We start from the raw sequence: 19,298 nt of genomic DNA, 5'->3' as shown, positions 1-19,298 counted from the left end.
AATTCATTTACAATACTATTTATTATTTATTTTCATGCCACCCTAAACCTGTAAATCTCAGGGTGGTTCACAACATAACATTAAAATACAGTGGTACTTTGGTTCTCAAACAGTTTAGTTGTCAAACAAATAGGTTCCCGAACGCTGCAAACCCGGAAGTAAAGTCTGCAAATGCTTTTTGAAAGCCAAACATCCGACAGGCTTCCATTTGAGTGCAGGAAGCTCCTGCAGCCAACCAGAAGCCGCTCCTTGGTTTTAAACAGTTTCAGGAGTTGAACGGACTCCCAGAACGGATTAAGTTCGAGAACCAAGGTACCACTGTATACAAAACATAGAATACATAATGAAAATAATGAATGCAAAATGGTAAAAAAAGAGCTGAAAGCAATCTACAACTGCAAAAATAAGGAGCAGGGGTCCTAAAAATGCAGAGAGGTTTGAGGGTCCCTGCTTTGGACCACTGTCAAGGGATGCTTTGGGGAGTGGGGGTCAAGGGCTGGCATTGCCTAGCAACCACCAATGGGCTGGGAAGGAAGTCCAGCATCACCTAGCAGTTGTCACCAGCATTTGGCTGAAAGGCAGAGGTGGCTCTACTGTGGGTGGTGAAGTGAAAGTTATTATTGAAAGCCAGATCTTTCCAGCCCTCTTGTGCAAGCCCTGCCCCCCATGGGTGACATCAGGGCCCCAATTCTGGCAGTGGCCAGAGAGTTTAGGCTGGATCTCCGTTTCCTTGCATCTCATTGTCCTTTCACACTGTGGCTTTCCTCCTCTCTTGCAGGAGTGCCTTCCTGGATCCGTCCCCTTCCGGGCTGTCCAGTGCTCCCTCTACGACGGCAAGCCTGTCCTGGACAGCCAGACACCTTACCAATGGGTCCCCTTCCATGGAGGTGAGCTCAGTCCAAAGCCCAAGGGGAGGTTTTGGGGTTTCCCCCTCTTGTGCTGTCCTTTAAGGAGTTGGGGAACAAATCTTCCCATTTCCATTTCATAATCTCACAACACTCACACATCTATCTATCCTCACAAAAATTTGGCAGGATTTTAGTGCAAATACCCAATCAAGCAATTCCCCCTATTATACAATGTATTTCTACATGGTATTTTCATGAATATATTATTTTAATTCACATTTCCCCTCCTACAAAATATGCATTTTGGGTTTGGGGAGGGTTGTCGAGAAATGGCATTGAAAAATTCATAGAAGTGCAAATTAGCTGCATTCCGGTTCATTTTATTGCTCTGGTGAGTGTGAATTGGGGGCAAGTGGGTGTTTTCCCCTGATAGTACTCATTAACAACAACAGCAACTATTACTATTATTACTGGGTGGCTCCCAACAAATTATAAAACCACTGTAAAACACAACACATAAAAAATTTTCCCATACAGGTCTGCCTTCAGGTGTCTTTGGAAAGTCATGTAATAGGTTACCGTAGTTTTCGCTCTATAGGATGCACCGGACAATAGGAGAGGGAGAACGGGGGGGGGGGGGGAGATTTGTTCTCCCTCTCAAAAACAAGGTGCGTTCAAGAGCAGGTCGGGGAACAGCGCAAAGGCTGCGCGCAGCCTTGCCGCTGCCCCCAAGCTTGTGGAGCTGGCGGTGGGGGGGAAGCGCTGCTTTCCCCCACCACCAACCTCTAAGATCCCTGAAGCCTTTGGAGCGCAGCTTTGGGGACAGCCTTTCAGGCCTCCGCAGGGCGTTGGGGTGCCTTCACCCTGCCGCCCTGCGGAGGCTTTCCGCAGCCATCCCGAAGCTAGAACAGCTTCAGGCTGTAGGCAGCTGTCCGCAAGCCTGCAGAGCCCGGCGGGAACTCCCGCGGGCTCCACAGGCCTGCGGAGAGCTGCCTGAAGCCAGGGGTGCGCAGCACCACGCTCCCCGGGCTTCGGGCTGCAGGCAGCTATCCGCAAGCCTGCGGAGCCCAGAGGGAGTTCCCAACCGACCCCTCTCACTCTCCAGGCTTCAGCAAAAGCCTACATTCGCTCCATAGGACGCACACACTTTCCCCCTTTCATATTTGGAGGGGAAAAAGTGCGTCCTATAGAGCGAAAAATATGGTATCTCCTTGACATCAGATGGGAGGGCGTTCCACAGGGCGGGCGCCACCACCAAGAAGGCCCTCTGCCTGGTTCTCTGCAACTTCACTTCTCACAGTGAGGGAATCGCCAGAAGACCCTTGGAGCTGGATCTCTGTGTCTCAGCTGACCCCCTTCCTCCTCTTCCCTTTTTGCCAGCCCCCAACCTCTGCGACCTGAACTGCCTGGCTGTAGGGCACAATTTCTACTACACCTTTGGGAGGGTCCTGGATGGGACCCGCTGCAGCCCAGACTCCCGGGACCTCTGCATCAGCGGCCGTTGTTTGGTAAGTCCAGTCAGATTTGGGTCAGGGCCTGAGGCAAACCCCAAAAGCTGAAACAAGAATAGACTGAAAGCAGATTAAAACTCACTTCAACTTTCCAAACATGCAGGTAGACTTGTCTAAACAGGAATGTTTCTCAGCAGGATCCCAAAAGAGTCCAGGGAAGGCAGCTGCCTGATATCAATAGTCAGTGAGTTCCAAAGTGTAGGTGCTGCCACCCTAATGTGGAAAATGGGTCTTATGTGGTACCAGTAACATGACAGTCAGGTGGGCACATAAGGGGTGCACAGGGATGCTAGCTGGGGGGATCCCTTTGGGGTATCCAGCGTCCAGGGTAATTTTATGCTCTGATTGCTTTCTGAATAGTAGTAGTAGTAGTAGTAATAATAATAATAATAATAATAATTTTTATTTATTTATTATTTATACCCCGGCCATCTGGCTGAGTTTCCCCAGCCACTCTGTGCTAGACTTCTGCTGGAGATGCACAGATTTATCAAATCCCCCACCCCCAATCTGGTGCCTGATGCTCCCCCCTCTTGGTCTCCCTTCCAGAGAGCCGGCTGCGATGGGCTGCTGGGCTCAGAGTCTCAGGCGGATGCCTGCGGTGTCTGCGGAGGCAGGAACGAGTCGTGCGTCCTGGTGCACCATGTCTTCCGGGCAGCCTTTCCCAGCTCTGGTGATTCAATGCCCTGACGTTCTCCGTGGGTGAATGCTTTGGCTTTTGGCTTTTCATGCTCTTCCTCCTCACCCCAAGCACCTCCTCCTCCTCCTCCCCCCCTCCCCAGCACCTTCCCCGCTTTGGGCAAACGCACATGCCACTTTGTCAGGGATTGAAGTCAGCAGAACAGAAGTGGTTGCCCCAGAGCAACAACAAAGAAAAGAGGTGTCCTTTTTTGCAGCTAGGAAAGTGCAGACAAAATGGTGAGGTAACCAGCCTCCTATAACCAACAGGCTTAAGTCTAATCAACACACGAAGGGAGTAATACCACAGAGTCCACACTTAGCTAGGACCACTTCCACTCCCCTTGGGAAGAGCTCGGGTCTCCATCCTGCTGAGAAGCTCAAAGTGCAAAGAGGTTTCAGCTGGTTGCTCCAGCTCTCACAAGCCACTCTTGATTTCCCCTGCCAACACTGTAGGAACTATATATATATATACACACACACACACACACACACACACACATATATATATATATATATATATATATATATATATATATACACACACACACACACACACACACACATATACATACATTTCCTGTTGGATCAAAATCTATGTAGGAAGAGAATTCCCTGGCTGCCAAGATCCAAGTTTGGGGCAAGTTCTCTTTGGTGAGGGGACCCAAGCATAGATTTAAAATCACAAACTACGCAGCAAAGTAAAGCATGGAAATGTGGACTGTGATTCCTTCAAATTATGCCCTTCTCAGTGAGTTCCCAAGTTCCCTTTGGTGAGTTAAAAGTTGATTTACTTACTAACTCTCCAAAGGTCAGATTCATGAAAGTGGCACAGGCAGTAAAAAGTGGTGAAAGTTCCTAAATTGTTACATGGAAAGAAATAAAAAAAGGGAATTTAGGACTTAGAAATATGGTTAAATTTGAAGTTATCATTGTTAGGTCAAATTGCTGCGATAAAAATGAATGTATTGCCAAGGATGTTGTTCTTGTTTCAAACATTGCAAATTATAGACAAGACGGACTGTTTCAAGAAGTGGCAGAGAGATATTTCCAGATTTGTCTGGCAGGGCAAGAAGCCTCGAATAAAATTTAAGATATTAACTGATGCTAAAGAAAGAGGTGGATTTGCCCTGCCAGACCTTAAACTTTACTATGAATCAGCTGCTTTTTGCTGGCTGAAAGAATGGCTGCTTCTTGAAAACACTGATGTGCTGGATTTAGAAGGTTTTAACAATGTATTTGGTTGGCATGCATATTTGTGGTATGATAAGGTAAAAGCACATAAAGCATTTAAAAACCATATTGTTAGAAAAGCATTGTTTAATGTTTAGATAAGATATAAGGATTTGTTAGAAAATAAAACGCCAAGATGGTTGTCACCAATGGAAGCGAAGGCACAGAAAAAACTCAATATGGAGGCCAAATGGCCGAAATATTGGGAAATTTTGGAACAAGATGGAGACAGAGTAAAACTGCAGAGCTTTGAAAAATTAAAAAACAAAGTGTGAGATTGGCTTCCTTATTACCAAATAATGGAGGCATATAACTTGGATAAAAAAGTTGGCTTCCAGGTGGAAAAATCAAAATTGGAAACAGAATTGTTAGATCCCAAAATTATCCCAAAATCACTGAAAAGCATGAGATCACAGAATAGCAGAATTGGGGGTCATCCAGCCCAACCCCCTGCAGGGCAGCAATCTCAGCTAGAGCATCTCTGACAGGTGTCCATCCAACTCCTGACATTTCAAGTAGTATGTCTGAGGAAGCCCTCTGTCCAGCGCTGCACGTCACACTCTGAGCCTCCCCCCTAAAAAAACATGCAGTTCCCCTTCACCCCCTGGCTGCCTCCCCCTGGGCAGCCCCTCCCCCTCCCTCCCCAGTGGTCTCTCTCTCTCCCCCCTGCACTTGACCTGCTCTCCTCTGATTGCTTCACAGGTTACTTTGGCTACCAGAATGTCACTCAGATCCCGGCAGGCGCCAGACACATCAAGGTGACAGACAGCAGCCGCAATTACCTCGGTAGGAGGGGCTGCTGGGCAGGTTCCTATTCCCACCCCCATGCCTGTTGCTGACGCCTTGTGGTGGTGGGGGCCCCAAGAATTGCATCCTACCAACTGCCTATTTTGAAACTGCACTTTTACAAAATGGACACACATTCAGGAACCCTGGCAGGTGGCCACCCATCTTCCATTTAAAAACCTCTCATGAATCCTAGAAGCATTGCAAGGGCCCCCCAAGGGTCATCTAGCCCAACCCCCTGTGATGCAGCAATTGCAACAAAAGCATCCCTGACAGATGGACACCCAACTTCTCTTTAAAAGCCTCCAAGGAAGGAGAGCCCACCACCTTCCAAGAGAGTTCGGCTGCTGAACAGCTACTTTCTGCACAAATACCCCTCTTGAGCTCCAAGGACAGTGGCATTGCCCTGAGGGGCCACCCCCAAGCAGGCCCTGCCTGTGGAAGCTCCCCACGCCTCCTCTGAAACTGGAGTCACCCAGAGGCTCCCTTGGGGGTTCTGGGGTGGTTGGCTGGGGAGGAGGGGGCCAGCCAAAAACTCCCCCCAAAAGCTTCCCCCAAACGTCCTTCCTTCCCCTCCCCAGCTCTAATGACTGCAAACCAGCGCTACGTCATCAACGGTGACTGGGCCATTGACCGGCCAGGGATGTACGAGGCAGCAGGCACCCAAGTCCGCTACACTCGCACAGCGGACGCCCACGAGAGCCTTGAGGCAGCCGGACCCACCCAGGAGGACTTGCTGGTCATGGTGAGATGGGCCAGGGAATTGTTTGGGGGTTTTCCACCTGGGTGCAAAGGATATTAACTGGGTCTCGCCCATGCACCCAATGCCTGTTTCTTGCCTCAGGTCCTTTTCCAGGAGCCCAACGCGGGCATTGAATTCCAGTTCTGGCTCCCGAAAAAGCACTTCCACCCCATCCAGAGTGACGCCAGCCCCCTTCGCCAGCCCCAGCCCAGGGAAGTCGGGGATGGCTCACCAAGGGAGCACCCAGCCATCCTGCCAGCCCCGCCCTCCCAAAACGACATCGCCAGGAAGACGCCTCAGCGGGAGGGAATGCCCTTGCCAGCCAAAGTGCCCCCAGGGAGCTCAGGTATCCTCAAATCTATCTCTCTCCCCCCCATTCTCTGTCCATCTCTCCTTCCTTCACCCCCACAATAGTTTCAGGGTGCAGGAGTGGAGTGCTCTTAGAAAGAAACATTTTCTTGTTGGAAATCTAGGAGATTTGAGGGATTTGGTAGCATTTGTTCCAAGGTACCCACCCATGCAGACCCTGATCCCATGTCTGCCGTCCCCTTGCTTTCCCTCTCCTCCAGCTCCAATGTCCTGTTTTCATAGAATCATAGAACTGTAGAGTTGGAAGAGACCCCAAGGGTCATCTAGCCCAACCCCCAGCGATGGAGGAATGACTGAGCTACCCAAGCGCCCTGGGTGACCTTGGGGGCCAGTCCCTGCCTCTCTCTGTCTTGCCTACCTCACAGGGCTGGTGTGGGATTTAAATGAGAAGGGGGGTCAGGGCCACAGGAGCCTCCTGGAGCTGCTTGGAGGAAGAGGTGGATAGAAGTACCATGAAATGAATAAATTTCTCCACAGATTCTGCTCCTTTCAGCAGCTCGCACCCTCCAGGCCCCCTGGGAGCCCTGGGCTGCTCCCACCCCATAATTTGAGGTGGGATTCCTGGCTCTCGGCCTGCGCAGGCAGCTCCCCAGCTTGTGAGTTCATTAGTGCAACATTTTGCCACAGAACCCACAAAGCCCAGGCTGGTTTCTGGCAGCCTTTGATGTCGCAGGAAGATACCTCCAAGCCCAGGCAGAGCCACCTCTTCTCCCCCCAACCCAGCAAAAGAAAAGCCTGAGGAGTAGGAGAAGCCCCTGACCAGAACCCCAGGTATTGGGAACTGTAGCTCAGCGCTGTGCAAACTACAGTTCCCAGGATTCTTTGGGGGGCGGGGTGGGTGGGCTTGTGTGCATGCCTCTTGCCTGGAACTGGGTTTCCAGGCCACATGCAACTCTCCAAATCCCACCAGCCACCACCTCTCGGCCGGACTTACTTCGCAGGGCTTTTGCCAGAGCCCCAGACGCCGCCCCGCACTTGTAGGGGGAAAGAGGGCTGGGTTGAAGTGTAGGAAGGACTACTCATAAAATAGAAGGCGGTCAGTGCCCCCCTTCCCCCCACAAAATGCTTTCTCCTCATCCTGCAGGGCTGTGCGGGGCGTGCGACTCTCCCAGGGGAAAATCCCAGCGCATCCACCACTACTGCAACAGCGACTTTGGTACGTGGCCCCTCCGCATGGAAGGGAACCTCAAGGGTCATCTAGTCCAAACTGCCGCAGTCTCCCTCCTCCCTCCAGGGCCAAGGTGGGGAGGAGCGTAGAGGGTCCCATGCCAAGGAACCCCCACCCCCTTTCCTGTTATCCCCGAAGCTCCTGAGTTCTTGGGATGTTGTTGCGGGTGGAGAGGGGAGCTGGATGAGGAGAGCCCTCCCTCGAGGGGCTCTTCCCCTGGGGGGCCGCTGCAGGAGAGCCCCCCTCCTGACCTCCTTTCTCCCCTGCCTGCGCAGTCTTCCGCGCCCGAATCCTCTCCAAGCGCCGGGTGGGGCAGGAGACGCGCTACGACGTGCAGGTGTTGCACACCTACCGCAACCGCTTCCCCGTCGTGCGCCGCGAGTTCGTCTGGGTGCCCGACGCCTGCGACTGCCCGCTGCTGGCCGAGCAGCGCGAGTACGTCCTGATGGCCCGGCGCCACGTCAACTACGAGCACACCCTCAACCGCCTGCTGCTGCCCCGGGGCGGCTACGCCAGGCCCTGGACGCCCCACGAGGACCTGCAGCTCAGGGACGCCCCCAAGCACTGCTCCCGGGGTGGGACCCCGTCCTAAGGTGGGGGTCCCTGTCTCTGCCGCGTCCACCGTCCTACCACCGGAGTGCCGTGAAAACGGCCGGGAGTCCGGACCCTCTGCGGACCTCCGGGTGCGCCACACGGATCTTTCGCAGCTGCCGTCTGCGAACGAGGGCGAATTCAAGGGAAGGGAGACTCTTCTTCTCCCACAACGTGATTGGCCAGGGAGATCTGAGCTCGAGCGCTTTTGCCTTCATTCAGTCCCAGGGGGGTGGGATTCTGCGTCTCCCTAACAGTTGCTCCTAGGATCCCCTTCCCTGCCATGCTCAGGTTTTGACTGAAAACATTGGAAGATTCAGGGAGGACAAAAGAAAGGTCTTCTTCTCACAGAGGGGGTTGTGTTAAGCTGTGGAACTCCCTGCAGTGGCAGCCGCTCATCTGCTCTGAAAGAGAATTCACGACAGATGCAGCTACTGGCATGGTGGGTTGCCCCCAATGGCTATGCTCTCCTTCCCCTTGCCAAAATCAGGAGGCCAAGATCGCCTGGGCATTGGTGGCCTGACTTGCACTTCCACCCATCTCCCGGACACATTAAGCCACAGCGCCACCATGGCTGACTCTGCCCAAGATCTCAGAGGACGCTGCCTGCAAGAGGACTCTGGGGCATATACAGAGTCCCTCTGGCCTCGTAAGCTCAGTCTTCATTTCTGCTCCTCAAAACCAGTAAAGGTATTCTACGGTCTGACATGCTGCATTGATTCATTCATTGATTGTGTTTATATCTCCTGGGAGTGTAACATGGTGCACATGGCAAAACCACACTGGGATATCGGCTGAGAGGCAGCGCCTGGCCTCCAAGGCCACCTAGGGAGCTTTCTAGGGGCGAGGTAGGAGGATTTGAACTTAGGTCTCACAGGTCCCAATCCAACACTCTGGCTCTCTAATGACACACATAAACTTCCCAAGCCACCCTCAAACTAGCTTCAGCAAAGCAAACATTTGACACAGTCTTTACACATGCAGAGACGCCAACTTGTGAGCAGGAGTGATGGGCAGTGATTGCAGATATGGACAGCAAGGGGCGACTTACAATGCAGCAGTGGGGAGAAGAGGGTGTGTGTGGAAAGGACCTTGGTGCTTTTTAAGGTGCTAATGTGTCCATGGCCTCAGGGGAAGGCAGCTCACCCCACACTCCCCAAACCATCCTGCCTCATCCTCCATTTATCCAGGCTACAGGCAGCCTATGGCTCCCTCTCCTGGACAATTGTGGTGCAGCAATTATGGTGGGGTTAGTATTTTGCAGGAAGGAGTCCAATGCCAAATTTAGGTTTGTTTGACTGCTCTGTTGTCCTCAGAAGAAGGTAGATTCTCCTCCTTTGGAGGTTTTTAAGCAGAGGTTGGATGGCCATCTGTTAGGGATTCCATTGCTGTGATTCCTGCATTGCAGGGGGTTGGAAAAGAAGTCCCTCGGGGTCCCTGGGGAGGTGCATTGCGAAGCGTGAGGCAGCCCGATGATTTACTTGGAGAACTTGCAAACGCTCTGTAGCCTAGTCCAGGTGAGGGAGAGCAGTAAATGCAACTAATAAATAGGATATCTTCACAGGTAGGAGGAGCATAGGGACCCCCACAATGGGGGCAGTTTTGGGGACCCCCATCTCCACCACATTCCCTTCCACGTGGGCCACCTGCCCAGATTCCTCCCCCCCTCCAGCTGTGCTTTCAGGCAAGGAAACAGAAGTTGGAGGGATTTGCTGCAAAATGACCCCCATGCAGCCCCCACCCCTACCTTGGCCCTGACACACCACAATCTGGATCAGGACTGAAACCCGATGGCCACATCAGTATCACTGCCATCTCACATGTCTCCAACATCCTGACTTCGTTTCACTCATTTTCCCCAAACTCACTGATTGATCCCATCAATGTGCTGGTTGGCAACTTGCATTTACTCTTATTATGTTCAAGTTCCTCTCCCTGTCATTTGAAATCAGCTCAGAGAGGGAGCAGAGAGGCAGCTTTGCCAGGAACAGGAGCGCTGGCCAGTAGGTGGTGTGCAGCTCTGCCTCCGCCATACAAAGAGGGGAGGCCCAGTCCCACTGAGCCCCCTCTGCAGGAGCAGGCTATCTGCACTCCACTCCTGCGGTGGGCGAGGCTTCACCACAGATGGCTGGATACCCAAACGGTCTCTTTCGTTCCAAAATGAAGGAGAGAAAAAGAACAGGGCAGCCAACTTTTCCCGCTCTCCGTCTCCCACACTGCTGCCTTGGAGGGTGTTGGCATACCACGTTATGCGCAAATGTCAAATCTCCGCACGGAGGCTGTCCCGTGGATGGGCAGTGGGCAGGGGAGCTTGCTGTCCACCTCCTGGCACATCTCCAGGTAAGGGTCCAAGAGAACCATGTTGGGGAGTGCAGTGTTGCCCTGTCTCTGCGCCAGGAGATAGATCCTGCCATTGGCTGCGCTGCACCCTGTGAAGAACCGTCGCGCCAGGCACTCCTCCTCCACCGGTGTCCACTCTCCCGAGTCCACATCAAAGCGGAAGGCGCCCCCTCCCACGGTGTAGATGGCCCCATTCAGAGCCACAACGCAGAGGTCATACCTGGGGATGGAGAGAGGAGAGCATCAGGCAGATGCCTACACCTCAGGAGGCATGGGGAGGTGACTGCCAGGGGGCAGCTGATCCCAAGGCAGATCTTCCTTCTCCTCCTCCTGAGGCAAATCTTCCCCTGCCTCTGGTGGGGAGTGGGGTGTGTGCCATTTGGGGAGATGCCTCAGGTGCCCAAATGTTTTGGGCTTGCCTGCCTGGAGGTGTCCCAGGTGCAAAGCAGCTCTGGACATCCCTCAGCCTAGGCAGTCGCGAGTTTACTGCTGCATTTAGAAGGAGACTGGGCTCCCTTTGGGAATGGGGTAAAAGGTAAAGGTAAAGGTACCCCTGCCCGTACGGGCCAGTCTTGACAGACTCTGGGGTTGTGGGCCCATCTCACTTAAGAGGCCGGGGGCCAGCGCTGTCCGGAGACGCTTCCGGGTCACGTGGCCAGCGTGACAAAGCTGCATCTGGCGAGCCAGAGCCGCACACGGAAACGCCGTTTACCTTCCCGCTGGTAAGCGGTCCCTATTTATCTACTTGCACCCGGAGGTGCTTTCGAACTGCTAGGTTGGCAGGCGCTGGGACCGAGCAGCGGGAGCGCACCCCGCCGCAGGGATTCGAACCGCCGACCTTTCGATCGGCAAGTCCTAGGCGCTGAGGAAGAGCCAAATTTGATGGAGAAATGGGGGAATGGACAGTGTGAGGGATGACTGGCAAATCTGCAGACGGACAGCAGGTGCCTCCAAGTTCTGAAGGCGCATCGTGGCTCAGAAGAGGCCGTCTTGGCCCAGGGTCAAGGGGGGGAGGCTGTCACAATCAGGGTGAAAGCCCCAAAGCGCAGGCGCCCATTGCAGGTCTCTGGGGCAGAGGCAGGTGAGGAAGGCATCAGCGAGAGGACAACAACTGCAGAGTTTGATTATTTTCTGTTCAATTATTTTGGTTATCTTAACATTTTCTATTTCGATTATTAAAGTTAAGATTTTTCTTTTGAATTTTCAGATTGCCAGAAGGAAGCATACCAGGTGCCATCCAACCACCTTAGGGGCTCTGCTCTGGATTTGTAGAGGGTTATGAAGATATTCCACGTATTGCATTCAGAGAGCTGAAAATACAGTACAGTGGAACCTCGGGTTAAGAACTTAATTCATTCCGGAGGTCCGTTCTTAGCCTGATACTGTTTTTAACCTGAAGCACCACTTTAGCTAATGGGGCCTCCCGCTGCTGCCGCGACGCAGAAGCACGATTTCTGTTCTCAACCTGAAGCAAAGTTCTTAACCCGAGGTAATATTTCTGGGTTACCGGAGTCTGTAACCTGAAGTGTATGTAACCTGAAGCGTATGTAACCTGAGGTACCACTGTAAAGCCAATATTTTTCCCACCTGACAACCAATGGGCCTCTTTGGTTTCAGATACAAGTACGTGGATAGATAAGTTTAAACATGAGCAACCACAGCTGCGAGGGGGCCATGAAAATTTGTGTCCTGGGCTTTTTGGACTTGTCTACCCCATTTACTAGGGACACGGGTGGCGCTGTGGGTTATACCACAGAGCCTAGGACTTGCTGATCAGAAGGTCGTTGCTCGGTCGTTGCTCCTGCCAACCTAGCAGTTCGAAAGCACGTCCAAGTGCAAGTAGATAAATAGGTACTGCTCTGGCGGGAAGGTAAACGGCGTTTCTGTGCGCTGCTCTAGTTCGCCAGAAGTGGCTTAGTCATGCTGGCCACATGACCCGGAAGCTGTACGCCGGCTGCCTTGGCCAGTAAAGCAAGATGAGCGCCGCAACCCCAGAGTCGGTCACGACTGGACCTAATGGTCAGGGGTCCCTTTACCTTTACCCCATTTACTATCTGAAAACAAAACGGCGCATTGGTTGCCAGATGTGAATTATTTTCCAGATCTCCTGCCCCATTAACAACACAGCGGAGGATGAGGACCAGAGTTTTCCTTCCCAATGGGCTTCCTTCCCAGGAGGACGAGCTCCGCCGGCCCCTCACTTCTCTCTACAGCATGTGCAGAAATTGCCTGCTTGTCCGTTGGATCCCCTCTTGGTCATGTCCGCTCTGCCCACCAAAGCCTGTCTTCACATGCAGGAGAAGCCTAGGAGAAGCTTCTAGGAGCCACAGGTGGGAGCTGAGTGCGGGGGGGGGGGGGGGGCAAGGAGCACCTCTAACATCCCAACCGCCAGAGCCACCTCACCTAGGGAGAGGCGAAAAGGAGACCACATCCCAGATGTCTGTTTCCACGTCCAGCCGCTGGACAGCATGGCAGACATCTCCATTCTCGTCTAGGCCACAGACGACGTAGACACGAGTCCCCACACTAACCGCTCCGGCCCTCTCCACGGGGTGGGCCAGGGGGCTGGTGCTCTCCCAGGAAGAGTCTGTGGGCGCCAGGCGCTCCACCTTAGGCGTGACAGCCCCCTCCTCAGTGCTGCCACCCATCACGTAGAGGTGGAAGCCCACCCCCACAGCACAGTGGCTGTGGCGTGCCGTCTTCATGGCCGGGCCATCCAGCCAGTTGTCGTCCCAGCTGTTGTAGATCAGCACCCAGTCCACGCTGCACCAGGAGAACTCCTCGCGGAAGTAGCCGCCCGTCACAAAGAGGAAGTTGCCTGTGGAGAGAGCGCAAGAGATGCCGTTTCCCCTTCCACCATGGTCCCACCACACAGAGGCTTCGCTTCCACTGCACATTGCCTCCTGATGAAAGCAAAGCAGTTAGTCTCCAAGGGGTGATATTTCACATCCTGCATTTGTTTCGGTGTGAAGCAAAAGCAACAAGGATGAGGTGGGGACAACCAACTGCTTACATAGAACTGGGGGACAATGGCTATTTCTGCCCCCATTTCCATTGGGGTTCCCTGATGCCCCAAAGAGGTATGAGACAGGGCGAATTGAGGCTGAAGGAGACATGACTAGGAAATAAACAGGGAGTTTGGAGACTTCTGTGTTTTAGCATTTTGTTGGAAGCCACCCAGAGTGGCCGGGGTAACCCAGTTACAGGAGCATCATCATTATAGTTATTATTATTTCTGGGTCTAAACTGTTTCTGGTGCAACGGGACGCTGTCACAGAAACCAGAGCACACAGAAATGTCATTTACCTTCCTGCCACAGTGGTACCCATTTACTGTATCTACTTGCACCAGCTTGCTTTTGAACTGCTAGGTTGGCAGGAGCTGGGACAGAGCAACAGGACCCCATCACAGGGATTCGAACTGCTGACCTTCTGATTGGCAAGCCCAAGAAGCTGAGTGGTTTAGACTGCAGCACCACCCACATCAGGCAAGGCCATGGCACAGCAGTACACTTTGTAGAAGCTTTCCCCCCCAGGCTTCTTACAAAGCAGGAAGCAATTATAAAGAAAAGGGAACCTCTGAGCATGTGCAGGGTGCAGCCAAACCTCCTGGCACCAGGTAGCCACAGCTGGCACTCTCTCCCACCTAGCATTCCACTAGACGCAAACTTCAAGGTGAAACCCTCTGCCCGCCCACACCAACCCAGAGGGCACCAAAGCAGAGAGCACACTCTCAATGGCATGGGGAAAATGCCAGCCACCTGCAGGCTGGCTCGCACTCTGTGCATGCTCAGAAGCCAGAAGAGTTACCGATGGCAGCCACAGCATACTGGGTGAGGTTCTTGCGCCGGAGGGGCGCCCGGGTCTGCCACACCTCCGTCTTTGGTTGGAATTGGAAAAGCTCCTGCTGCTCTTGGTCGTGTTTGCCAGCCAGGACAAAGAGGACCTCATGGCTGCGCCCCACACAAGGTGAGAGGCCTGCCTGTCTCCAGCTGGCAGGCAGACAAGCATCCAGCTTTTGCAGCAGCTGTCCCGAGGTGTCCTGCCCTGGGGGGCTCTTGCATCGCCGCACCAGCTGCTCCAGGAAGGGCAGGCTCAGGAAGGGTCCGCGGATGAGGCCTGCCAGCTCCAGGAAGACTGCTTCCCGCCCAGCAGGGTCGGCAGTTGCCCACTGCAGCAGCGCCTCAAAGGCTGCCTCCTCGCGGCTCACAAAGAGATCGTCGCTCCGCAGCAGCACCCGCAGCATCTCTGCAGGGGCCTCCATGAACTCCTCGCCGGAAGCCACTTCGGCCCAGTGTGAGAGCACCACAGAGAGTGCAGCCGCCTGCAGGTGGGTGCAGGAGAAGCATTGCGCGTAGGCCAGGAAACCAAGGCAGTTGGAGACGTGCAGCTCCCTCTCCAGAAATGCCTCACAGAGCCGCTTGGCGCAGTCCAGCTGCAGGAAGTCAGCTGCCTCCAGCAGCTCTGTGACATTGTTGCGGTCAAGGAGGAGGCTGCCCGTCTGTGTGAAGGCCAGCAGGGCCTGGAAGGCAGTGGGGTCCAGGCCCTGGATCCGGATCCGAGGGGCTGTGCGCTCTCGTGTGCCCCCAAAGAACATGGCCTCGAAGTAGCAACTGTAGCGGGCCAACGCCCAGCGCTCGACAGGGAACTGCCTGTCGCCCACCTCCAGGACCACGTGGCCTCCTGACTGGGCCCCAGAAGACGCCCCCTCCAGGCCAGCCATGTTCACTGGGTGCAAGCAGGCCACACTTTGGGCTGCGCAGGAGGGCTTTGGCCAGGCAGCCAAGACGGATATAGCAGCAACTCAGCCCCTAAAAATAGATCCCTCCCTTCTGGCTCCCTCAGCTGCCCAGGCAGCTAGTGAGGCATTGTCAGGATGTAAGAAGAGCTGCTGGATCAGGCCAAGCCCAACGTCCCTCTTTCCCTGCACCTGGGGGTTCCACAAGAATGTCTGAAGAGTGTGGGTGCCAGACCATGTCATAGGTGCCCCAAAAAACCTAGGGATCCTCTGAAACTGGATATTCCACAGCAGCATTGGAAAAGCCTGGCTGCTGGATCAGGTCCATCTATCCCAGCCTACTCTTCTCATAGTGGCCAACCAGGTGGGAAACCTGTAAGCAGGATCCAAGCAAGAGAGCAGCTCTCCCCTCCTGTGATTTCCAGCAACTGGTATTCAGAAGCATTGCTGCCTTGTCTGGATTCCTGGGTTCTTAGGGAAGCTTGACCACTGCAAAGACAGGAAGCTGGGCTAGATGGGCCTGATCCTGCAGTATCTTCGGACGTCTTCATTCCTGGGGTACACACTCACTCCTCATAGGTCTCCTTGCTGTGCTACTGATGTCTGCAACTAAAGAAGCCAAGTAAAGGGAAGTGCTGCTTAAGCAGAGAATGAAGTAGTTGCTACATTTTCATTGTGGCTGCACGTCAGGCATCTACACTCAATTCAAAGAGATTGGTGATAGGTTAAAGATGGCTCCCATCCTCTCCCAAATAAACTTGCTTTGTCGTTCTGAGTTTTGGTATCACATTTCAAAGCAGAAGAGTCTAACAAATTCTAGGTCAGTTTTTGATAGCTTTTTATTCATGGATTTTCAGGAATTCTCCTAAAAAGGAAAGAGTCGCCGCCTGGAAATTAAGAGGAGTTGGACACAGGTGTCATTACAGTTCTTGACATTTGGCAAAGCGCTTGACCCCTCCTGGGCAGTCCCCTCCAAAGCTCTGAGAACAGAACAGCAAGCCAATGTAGGAACAGCTGTGGCCTTTGCCAAAGAGGTAAAAGGAACAACAACAAAAAACCTCATCTTCCTGTGTAATATTTTACATAAACACAGCACACTATTTCAGTGGCTCTAGACTGGAGTCAAAAGTTCACAGCAAAACAAGGTTATTTTCTGAAATAGTTTTCAGGGCATCTCCTGACAAAACGCCTTCTTCCTTGTGAGACACAGTGTCAAAATGGGGGGGGGGGGAGATAACTAAAACGCAGTAACAACCACCTTACATAAGTTAACAAGGTCCTTTGCCAGTATAAACATAGCATACAAAAATATGTTCCCCTTGCAGGAAAGTCCATTCTTGTCAGCGAGGGCTGGCCCTCCGAGTCCTCTCAAGATTTTAGCTGCAGAAAGAGCCCAGAGTGGCTTAGCCGTCTTGCTGCTGAATGAAGGGGTTGGGAATGGCTTCCATCCCATCCTGGGGACAGATGAGGACCACCGAGGTCCCTCGGCAGACCACCAGTCCCAGCTGACGGGTGTCCTCTGTGAGCTTGTATTGGTCATCTGGATCTGCAAAGGAAAAAGCCCAGAAATAGCTACAACACTGGGTCCTGCCAGCTATCCTGCTCTCAAGCCTTGGGGGTGCTTTTCTGCACCAAAGTCAGTGTCTGGAACTCAGACCCGGGAGCCAGGTGGCAGCCAGAGACAGGAGCCAAGGCTCAACATCCCTCAGCAAGACAAGGGCCCCCTGGGATCAGCTGTGGCAGCAGCGCTAGGCTGTATCCCACTCAGAACTACAGAAATTACTGGGCCCAAGCCAGCTGTGCCCTTGAATCGCAGTGGGTCTACTCTGAGTAGGAGCAGGTGGAGAACAGAACCTGTGACTGGACAGGTCTCCTTGATTGTTAGCCATGGGTGATACACAGAACCAGCCCAGTTAGTTGGGAGCCTTTGTTCTCCTGTCTGTTGGCGCATCTAGTTGGCCATGACAGAAAAGGGGGAGCAGGACCATGGCCTGATCCTGCAGAAGATGAGGAAAATTCATGGAGAAGAGCCTGCTCCTTTCCTGTCACCTGCTTGCTGTGGGGGGTGTTAGAATTCCTGCTCCATGATTGCAGTCATGGGATTGTTGTCTATCACATGACAGTGTGTTTTGACTCCACAGAGTGGGAAGTGAAGAAGACAGGATGCTTGTGTTACTGTGTTCCGTGAAGTGGGACTATTGTCCTTTGTTCTTTTCTCTTTGCTGTCTGATGCTAGAGAAAGAGGGAGCCATGTTGCAATGCTCCGTGTGTGTTTATATGTAAATAAATTAGATTAGCCAACATGCTGAATTGCTGGGGTCTGTCCCGTGTATGCTGCGATAACTCTGTGGATCCATAAGTGTGCCAATGTCTGTTGGCATCAGTCGCTGTGATGTTTGGGCTGAAGAAAGCTTATGAAGCTCTCGAATGATCAACCAGAAGAGAGGGAACATGCCAGTCGGGTGTAGGCTGAACTTCTGACAGGGGGGTCATGGGGTCTTAAACGCACCTCTCATATACTCAATGGTCCCATCCAGCACCAGGTTTAGAAGGGGGTCAAATCCTTTCAAGACACCGCTAGCTGTGGGAAAACAAGGAAAAACAGTCAGGAGCCATCGGGAACCACGCCAAGACTGAACGCAGAAAGCTGTGATGTTACAGTTACATTCTGCATATTACAGTGGTGATTCCCTAGCAAGCAGGATTATGCCAGGGACGAAGCACACCAGCGATGTAATCTGGCCGCAAAGGAGAACAGATCCGTCCTCAGACCTGAATCATGAAGAGGTGGTGACAGGCACAGTGTCGGGTCCCCAATAGCAGAGGTGCTATGGAGACTCTGCTTACCTTCCCGGCCACCCTGGAACTTCACACGGATGGTTTTATCAATGTACTTAGACAGATCCAATATACTTTCTTTCTTCTTCTTCTCTTTGTCCTAAATGAAGGTGGGAGAAATGGGGGCTCAGGTGAACTCAGTTTCCAGCTTGTTTTAAAGTAAATTGGGGGAATCAAACAGTCATCATTTTAGCCCACTGAGGGCTCAGGTTTAACCCCCTCCCCATGGCATCGCCGGGTTGGGCTGCGAATGCTCCCTGCTTAAAATGCTGGAGGGCAGCTGCCAGTCAACAGTACTGAGCTAGCTGGGACAGAGGAAGTGGGTGTTCATCAGGACTGGCCAGCCAGTGAGTGGGGCCAGAGCCGAAACCAACACTTTCTGATTTCCTCCCCGTCCTCCTTGCCACAGTGTGCCAGAGCCAAAAGCCTTCCTGCACTGGGCCACTTCTCATCCTGCCTGCCTTGGGAAACTCCCACCAAGTGGGTGCACCAAAGGGAGGAGGCCCAGGCAAGAGACGCCTCCGCACTTTGCCTCCTCCTGACCTTAAAACAACCCTGCCGGCTTTGCCCAGCTGCTCTGAACACAGGAGGAGTCCAGGGTGTTCAGACTGGAGAGCCACTGGCCACATCGGAAAGGCCGGTCTGCTGCTGCTCCAGAGGCCTAGGCAGGACTTCCTGGGAGGTTCTCAAGGAGAATCTGGATCTGGGCGCCTCTCAGCGTTTCTTCAGCTGCTGCGATTCCTGCCTCGAGGGCGGTTCTGCTGGATGACCCCTGGGGGCCCCCCAACTCTGCGGCTCTATTCCGCCTGCGTCCTCGCTGGCCGGCAGCGGCTCTTCCAAGGGCCCGAGAGGCGAACGACGCGGGATCTCCAGCCCCCGGGCCTCGGCCTGCGACACCTGCTCTTCCCCCGCACGAGGAGAGGAGCCGCGATGGAGCCTCCCGCTTCAGGCGCAGCCTATCCGGCCCGCTGGATGATGGCGGGCCTCGCCTGCATGACGTCAGCGCCTCATTCGCCCACCTGGTCGTTGCGCCGCCTGCATAAATCTGCATACATTCCCTCTCCCCCCCCATCCCCTCCGCTCTACTCACCGCCATCTTGCTTTCCACAGGCATCCCGCTTCCGCGCCACTTCCGGCCGCTTTCAAACAGGCCCCGCCTCAGCGCTCCTCCAATGGTAGCGGCAAGAAACCAACCCGCGAGCCCCGCCTCTTCCTGCTGGCGCTGTCTTGCCACTCTAGACCTCGGGCTCCCGACTCCACTCCTTTGTCGCCCTAAGAGCGAGAGGGAGGCGGGGATTTCGATAGCCTATTTCCGCCCCAGACCGGAAGTGTCGCCCGCCGCGAGCGGAGACCGGGCTGGAGCGTCGGAAGGGTCTCTCGCGAGCGGCCCTGAGGGCGCCAAGTTACCTTTCGGCGCTTTTTAAACGTCCCTGTCTATAACGTGGTTGTGTGACTCT

General features: G+C 53.6%; 4 protein-coding genes across 9 annotated transcripts in view; 2 read left to right on the top strand and 2 right to left on the bottom strand.

Moving 5' to 3' along the window:
- ADAMTSL5 (ADAMTS like 5) overlaps positions 1-8,632 on the top strand; it is a 34,027-nt gene extending 25,395 nt beyond the window's left edge. For all 6 annotated transcript variants that reach the window (XM_079960705.1, XM_079960707.1, XM_079960703.1 and 3 more), the window contains exons 5-12: positions 779-887; positions 2,229-2,356; positions 2,909-3,032; positions 4,973-5,056; positions 5,638-5,801; positions 5,901-6,144; positions 7,252-7,323; positions 7,611-8,632. In XM_079960705.1, the coding sequence (XP_079816831.1) occupies positions 779-887; positions 2,229-2,356; positions 2,909-3,032; positions 4,973-5,056; positions 5,638-5,801; positions 5,901-6,144; positions 7,252-7,323; positions 7,611-7,927 (1,242 nt within the window). In that variant the 3' untranslated portion in view covers positions 7,928-8,632. The remainder of the gene's footprint in view (positions 1-778; positions 888-2,228; positions 2,357-2,908; positions 3,033-4,972; positions 5,057-5,637; positions 5,802-5,900; positions 6,145-7,251; positions 7,324-7,610) is intronic.
- Positions 1-19,298, top strand: part of THOP1 (thimet oligopeptidase 1) — a 285,623-nt gene that overhangs the window by 76,008 nt on the left and 190,317 nt on the right. The window lies entirely within an intron of this gene.
- Positions 9,816-15,200, bottom strand: LOC307207039 (ectoderm-neural cortex protein 1-like). Its single transcript, XM_079960715.1, has 3 exons — positions 14,076-15,200; positions 12,670-13,084; positions 9,816-10,486 (listed from the first exon to the last, which is right to left on the bottom strand). The coding sequence occupies exons 1-3, from the start codon at positions 14,986-14,988 to the stop codon at positions 10,174-10,176; spliced, it is 1,641 nt and encodes a 546-aa protein (XP_079816841.1). The 5' UTR covers positions 14,989-15,200; the 3' UTR covers positions 9,816-10,173.
- LSM7 (LSM7 homolog, U6 small nuclear RNA and mRNA degradation associated) lies at positions 15,825-19,101 on the bottom strand. The gene is made up of 4 exons (XM_079961063.1): positions 18,932-19,101; positions 17,851-17,941; positions 17,513-17,584; positions 15,825-16,549 (listed from the first exon to the last, which is right to left on the bottom strand). Exons 1-4 carry the CDS (start codon positions 18,953-18,955, stop codon positions 16,407-16,409), a joined length of 330 nt encoding a protein of 109 aa, XP_079817189.1. The 5' UTR covers positions 18,956-19,101; the 3' UTR covers positions 15,825-16,406.

The sequence above is a fragment of the Podarcis cretensis genome (genome assembly GCF_951804945.1).
Source record: "Podarcis cretensis genome assembly, chromosome: 18".
In the NCBI taxonomy this organism is placed as follows: domain Eukaryota; kingdom Metazoa; phylum Chordata; class Lepidosauria; order Squamata; family Lacertidae; genus Podarcis; species Podarcis cretensis.
Note: the sequence above shows the minus strand (reverse complement) of the source record. Positions and strands in the feature narration are given on the sequence as shown.